The 7,410-nt window shown below is 39.0% G+C and overlaps 1 protein-coding gene across 1 annotated transcript; it reads right to left on the bottom strand.

Annotated features, from left to right (window-relative positions):
* Positions 1–3,174: 3,174 nt before the first annotated feature.
* On the bottom strand, positions 3,175–4,104 carry LOC143645568 (olfactory receptor 5B21-like). Its single transcript, XM_077114853.1, has one exon. The coding sequence runs from the start codon at positions 4,099–4,101 to the stop codon at positions 3,175–3,177; it is 927 nt and encodes a 308-aa protein (XP_076970968.1). The 5' UTR covers positions 4,102–4,104.
* Between the last annotated feature and the right edge of the window lie 3,306 nt (positions 4,105–7,410).

Genomic DNA, 7,410 nt, shown 5'->3' with positions numbered 1-7,410 from the left:
GGTGAGGGAAGATAAAGACTCAAGTTCAAATCTAGGCTCCTCTGTCAAAGAACAGGCAGGTAAATTCACTTGTCCAAGCTTCCATTACCTCAGCTGCAAGATTGAAGCACAAAAACCTCTCTCATAGTGAACAAATGAAGATAAAAATGCCCTTGGGCATATTGAGAACTTTATATATTGCAAAGTATTAATAAGATTCAAGATTTGGTTCTCCGCTTAACTGTGGAAATAGGGGCTTTTAACTAAAATGAGGGGGTTAGTTTAGATTATTTTTAAGGGCTCTTCAAGAACTAAAGATTCCATAACTGTAATTTTAGTCTCAGTTGCCAAGGACTACTTTGCAATTTTCCTTTCCATATACATAAAGTTAAACAAAATAATCTAATGCACAAAGGGAGGCCTCTTATTTAGAATAATTCACTCATGAACCCTTTGTCCAAAGAGTAATCTATCCTGATATGAATAATTGCCCTAATTTATGTGTTCTCACATTCTGATTTGGACATTCCAGGAAGGAAGTCTTCCTGTGGCTTTATTGCACTGCCTTGAGCTGCAGGCCTTGCTCACAGCATCTCTCATTTATCAGACCATTCCTGCAGGGAGAGGGTGGGTGTTGATAATAACCAAACGGATGTTAAGTCGCTTTGATAGATTGCCCGTGTGGAGGTGAAAAGCTCCCCGCAGTAATGTGTACTCTGCAAATTGATGTCTTGCTGGTGACAAGTTGTCACCTTCTGAGTAGCTTCTGTAAATGAACACCTATGCAATGTCGGTGTGTAGTGGATCTGCTCTAGAGCCAGGAGCTTGAAGGACAGGAAGGTAAACAATGGATGAAAATAAAGTTTGGTCTTGGATAGGATGGAGAAAATGAGGGCGCTCGGGAGCCAAAAATTGGAAATACAAAGACAGCGAAGTGAACTCCCAGCTGTGTTTCATACGCATTTATTATGATGGGCATACCACAGCCTTTATTTCAAGTTATCATCACAGTTTATCCCATACTCTAGGTTCCAAGAGATTAAATGAGATCCCTGAGATCAGTTTTTACAACTGATAAAAGAGTAAAGATTGATTAAGCTCTTGATTACTAGAACAAGTGTTCTTTTATGCCCTTTTGCAGTCACATGTAGTAGTATTTAGAGTTCGTTTCAGCAGAAAATAGAATTAGGTAGGCATTAGAACTGTCACTCTTGGCAAACTTATACTTGTCTTCCTAAACTGGGTGCACAGGCAGAAAGAGACACACCAGCAAACACACCTTACTATGTAATGTATCAGTTATGGTACACAAATTATAGACTTAATTTTTCATAGGGAACTAATGGCTTAGTGATGAGGAAAGTTCTTGTTTGGACTGAGGATAGAAAGGGGCTGAAAAGGAAGAGAAAGACAAAGAGTAGGGAAAAGAGGAAGTAGAGAGGAGGAGCAGAAAGAGGAGAAAAGCGGAAAGTCAATTAATTATACCAAGTAAGAAAAAGAGCTGAGCTAAGACTGCAATGCATTCAACACTTCCCAAACTCATTTTCAAATCTGGATGCCCCTGAGCTCTATAATTTCTGTAAGTCACTGAGAAGGACTCCTGTGTGCAGTGGATCTGGCCTTTAAGACTGCTGACTTCAAAGCAGAAAGCAGGCAGATGAATAGACGAGGCAAGTTGCCAAGACATTGGATCCAAAAGAAGCACCTGACCTCTTTAAGAGAGGTAGCTGATGTGCTGAGAAAACTATTTCTCAGGTAAGCTTCCTGTCTCAAAACTCCCTCTTTGCTCCTCTCTCTATAAGACCCACATCGACTCTCCTCAGATAGAGACTGAAATATGCATAATGGGGTTTCACAATCTCAAAACTAATTTGACCTTCTCAGCTACCTGGTTTAACCTATCAGGATTTCTGATTTTCACATTTAAAGTAAAAAACGATTTTTTTTTTGAAACCTTGAAATCGTGAACTATTTGGTGACTGAGATTAACATAGCTATAAACACCATCAAGCAGTTGATAGGTGAGAAGAAAAATTAATCACCACTCCCTCCCACGTACACACATTGGCTCACACCGCCTAGCACATGAAACAAGATCCAAAGGTGGACTCGGATTGTGCGTCATCGTGTCATTCCTATCTTAAGAAGTAAATTTCCACTCAGGCGGTTTTATTCCAGTGGCATCTAATTACAGAACATCAGAATGCTTTGGGGACCCAGAGATGCACTGAATTATTGAAAAAGGAAATGCAAAGAGGGCCCAGAAAGCTATTGTGCTTATGCATAGTAGAATCACCAAACTCAAGAGTGCTGAGAAATGCAAGCATTTCGTTCAGAAAACAAAAATCGCCTTTCATAGCCCCTGGAAAAATTGTGATTTTTGTCCTCCAAACCTTCTGAAGTTTTGGTAACTATGTTAGACAAAGGCCAAAGGCATAGAAGACAGTACAAGCTCACTAAAGAAAGATATGTTTATTCAGATTAATGTTCAAACAATTTGCCTATTGAAAGTGTTCCAAACGTTGTATACAGGGTAGCTTATTGTTTTCTAACAAAGCTGCCTGAAACCTGGAACAGGAGGTCTAGAGTACAAAACAGCATGACTAGTGAGTGAGGATGAGAGAGAGGGTGGGATAATTGGCAGGAATGAATCCCCAGGTCACCTGACTCTTGGTCCAATGTTCAGTCCTTTAAATTACAACCTTATCTGAGACATTATTAAAAATATTTCAACATTCTTTGTCAGCATTAAAAACTTTGACTTACAAGCCTATGGACCAAAGGAATGAAAAACGTATCTGCATAATCCGGTTGAAAGATACTTTACAATGAATACATAAATTTAATACTGACCAAATTTAACAGTGAATGGAAGTTTCTTATAATTATATGTAGGGAGCGGAGAACTCAGTGCATTCAGTTACACGTTTCAATCTTTTGCTTTAAACTGTATCATGAAACTAATGAAAGAAGGGTTTAAATGTCTACACTCCTTGATCACTTTTTTTTATCAGATTATCTTCCTGATTGAGACATTTCAAAGTGTTCCTTTTTATGACTTTTCTTTCTAACATGAGTAACTACTGTTCTTGGGGAAGGCAGCACTACAATCAGCCAAATCTGTAATGGAATGATGGCCTTTAGGCTTGAGAAAAGATTTACCTTTTAGTTACCTGCCTACTTCCTACTTAAAGATTATGAGCAATATTTGCCGAACATTTTCCAGAGTGCAGTTTTTACTTCTTTGTTCCTAAGGCTGTAGATCAAAGGATTCAGCATGGGAATCACCACGGCGTAAAACACAGACGTTATTTTGTCTGTGTCCAGGGACTGGCTGGAGCTGGGCTGTAGGTACATGAAAATGATTGTGCCATAGAAGATGGAGACTGCAGTGAGGTGGGAAGCGCAAGTGGAGAAAGCTTTCTTCTGTCCTTTGACAGAATGCATCCTTTGAATGGTGACGAATATGAAGAGGTAAGATATAAGGATAACCAGGAGGGTGGAAAAGACATTGAAGCCTACGAGAAAGAAGACAACCAACTTGTTGATGCGTGTGTCCGAGCATGAGAGAGCCAGGAGCGCGGGTATGTCACAGAAAAAATGATGAATCTCATTTGAGCCACAGAAAGAGAGTCTGAAGGTACCCGCTGTGTGGATGGAGGCATTGAGGAAGCCACAGACATGGGAGCCAATGTTCAAGAGGGCACACATCCCTGCTGTCATGGTGGTGGTATAATGAAGGGGTCTACATACTGCTGCGTAGCGGTCGTAAGCCATGGAAGCCAGGAGGTAGCACTCGACAGTGGCAAAACCCCCAAAGAAGAAGGACTGTGCAGCACATCCATTGTAGGAGATGACCTTGTTTCCCGACTGCAATGCAGCCACCATCTTGGGAGCTACAGCTGATGAGTAACCCAGGTCTACGAAGGAGAGGTTACTGAGGAAGAAGTACATTGGAGTGTGGAGGTGGGAGTCTGAGCAGATGACCAGCATCATCCCCCCATTCCCAGCCAGAGTTATGAGGTAGATGAACAAAAATGCCAGGAAGAGGGAAATCTGAAAGCTAGGGTCATCTGTTAATCCCAAAAGGATGAACTCTTTCACTTCTGTGCTATTCTCCATTGAGGTTAGTTTGAATTTAGCCTGCAGGGATTAAAATAGGAGCCAAAGAAACTCAGATGAAAGCGGAAGAGGGGAGAAGAGGATGACACAAAAATAAAAAATAGGTTGAGAATGCAATATTTGTCATTTTGCATTTCAAATTTGCATTTGATTCTGACATAGGGGCTATTATGGCCATTTTATAAATGAGAAAGGTAAGTTTCAAGGGGTTTGATATTGACCAAGATCATCTAATTAGTAAGGCTCAGAACCAAAAGTCACACTTTTATATTTCTGAATCCGAAATCCGCATACTCTAAGCTTGAATTCTTCCACCTGTTTGCATCACATAAATACATATTATGATGTGCATGGTGGCATTTCTCAGACTTTATTTATTATATTTTAAAAATATAAAAAAGAAGGCAATATTAAATAAAAAATATAAATTTCTAATTCTGTCCCTTCCCCATTCAACTCCCAAGAATTTTTCCTCACTACAGATTTTCTGACGTTTTATATGCACATATAATTAAATAGCTTCAATGAGAGATATCATAATAATGCCTTACTATATGACAGGCAGTGTTTCAATGGCTTTACTTGTAGTTAACTCATTAAATACTCATACCAACTATTTGTAGTCGATTCTATAATTTTGCTCATTTTACACAAGAAGAAACTATATATATGATGGAAGTATTTTAGATTATTTAAACATGAAAATAATGCATTTTAATTTTTTACTTTAGGTTATTTCCTGTCAGCTGTGTATTTTATGCCTGGTCTCCTTCTCATGATGTCTTTCTTCTCCAAAAATATAGTAACTCTTACATGGGAATGGGAGAGCTAATATTATTATTATTATTGTATTATTATTATTATTTTTATTATTTTGTATGCTCTATGGCTGGGGTCACATTTCATTCTTTTTCCATGTGAGTATCCCTTTATTGCAGCATCATTTGTTGATTTCTTTTTTTGCTTGGTTTTTTGTTTGCTTGTTTTAGGAAGTACGTGGGCCGGGAATCAAACCTGAGTCTCCCGCATGGCAGGCAAGAATTCTACCACCGAACCACCCTTCAACTCCCTATTTTAAAATAATAATAGTTAAATAATTGTTGCCTAAAGTCACATAACTAGCAAGTGTTTTTTTGCTTTTTATTTTTTGTTTTTGCACAGGCAGGCACCGGAAATCGAACCCAGTTCTCTGGCATGGCAGGTGAGAACTCTGCCTGCTGAGCCACCATGGCCTTCCCTTTTTTTCTTTTCTTTTCTTTTTTTTGTTTTTTTTAACTAGTAAGTGTTGGAGGTGGAATTAATTCCCTGGACTCTCTGATGCTAAATCCAAAGATCTTAACAACAACTCTTAATGTCTTTATGAGTTTATCCCTCAAAAGTTGTTCAATGGGAGGGGGCAGGACATATGTATATTCACCTCCTACCAGAAACGTTTTTTGTTGATCTCATTTATAATTGAGTCTTCCTTTCTCTGTGCTCTCAAAGTACTTGAGTGTTGGTTGATTACTACTCAGTTGGGCCACCACCCCGCTCCCTCATTAGCTAAGATCTTTGGAACAACGAATATCTTCTTCTCCTCTGGCCCACTCAGCCTACCAGGCACCCATAAATAAATACTTGTTGAACTGAACAGAACATCAGTTGCAAAGCCTTTAAATATTTTTTTTTCTTGCCATTCCACTTCACAGCAAAACAGCCTATTGTTCTCTTGTCTAGCTGGGTCCATGCTTCCTGCCAAAATATTAGCTTAGACTTGTGGAATGAAAAATATTCAGAAACAACAGTGAGTTTGGGGACAGACAGGGAAGGAGAAAAGCTTGCATCTTAATTTTAGAGCCCTCTCTCTTCTACTTGCTTTTCCTTAGCCTGAGATCTTTATAGGTTTTGCCTGCCCTTGGTAGTAGTATGGTTCAGAAAAGAGGAAAGAGGTAAATTGTGGGACTAAGAAGAAAAAGGAGAAATAAGAGACTAGAAGAAAAAAAAATGCTTTAGTTTCACTTGACCTTGACATACCCTGGAAAGCAACTGCTGTGGTCAGGTTGAAGTGCACTTTTCTCGTACCCCAAAAGGGAGGGGACAGGCCAGCTTGTCTTGTTTGCACAACCATTATATACACAAGCTGTGTAGCTGGTGACACAAGAACTGGCACATACAACTTGGCAAACAGTCGTGGACAGGACACATGGTATACAGTCCCCATTTCTAATTTTTCGCCTTTTTGAACAATCACTAGTGGATATCCTTGCAGATGTCTTCTCCTCGCTTTTTTCCCGGGGATAAACCTTTACAATTTCCTATTTTTCAGGCTTTTTTTTTTTTTACTTCTTGATAGATTTCCATCCGGTAGTGCACCAATTCTCTCTCCCACCAGTGATGACGTGGGTGTATTCTCTAATTTACCAGACACAATATCCGGTAACCTATAACAGGCAGTTTCCTGATCTTACAAATTAGCAGGCTGAGTCATACAACTACTTAATTACAAAATCTGTGCAATGTTCTAGAGCAGGTTTTTTCAACTTTGCAACTATTGACATTAAGTATCAGACAGTTCTTTGTTGTAGGGGATGGTTCTCTGCAGTACTGAATGTTTGCATTATCCCTGGCCTCTACCCATTTGATGCCAGAAATAAACCCCCTTGTTGGCTGTGACAACCAAAAATATCTCCAGACATTGTCAAGGTCTCCTGAGAAGGGGGTAACATTGTCCACCCACCCTCAACTGAAATTTACTGTTCTAGAGTTTATAAAACTCTTTGTAGATATATTTCTTCATTTATTCACACAACAATTCCATTACATAAAGATATTGTGTAAAATGTACATTCCCCATCTCTACTCACTAGCAATTAATATTCAAGGTACTTTCTGTGTTCTCTTAATGGGCAAACGTTTTCATTATGCATTGCAGTCACAGTTAATAAATGTGAAGCAAAGGGAAATCTGTAGTCAGTGCAGAGAGGAAAGGAACCAACCCTTTTTACCCAGCACAATCCCTGAAGAGTTACAAAGCCTGAATCCAAATCCTATCCTGTGTCTTCCCACCCACATCCTGCAAAGATCAAGCTTTACTGAGGAGCCTTGAAAAGGAAAAAGTTAAAAAGTATCTAAAGATAATAAAAATAGAATATTTCATTTAATAAAAATGGGAAGATATTTTGAAAGCTAAAGGCATTGAAATGTAAGGGATCATTCTTGCTATAAAGAGAAAAAGAGTCCAAATCACTGGGATAGAACAGATGGTCTAGAAAGAAACCTTATCAAACATTGCTTCTTCAGGGGTTTGGAGAATCATCCCATCAAATCCCA

The sequence above is a fragment of the Tamandua tetradactyla genome, chromosome 9 (genome assembly GCF_023851605.1).
Source record: "Tamandua tetradactyla isolate mTamTet1 chromosome 9, mTamTet1.pri, whole genome shotgun sequence".
Taxonomy (NCBI): Eukaryota; Metazoa; Chordata; class Mammalia; order Pilosa; family Myrmecophagidae; genus Tamandua; species Tamandua tetradactyla.
Note: the sequence above shows the minus strand (reverse complement) of the source record. Positions and strands in the feature narration are given on the sequence as shown.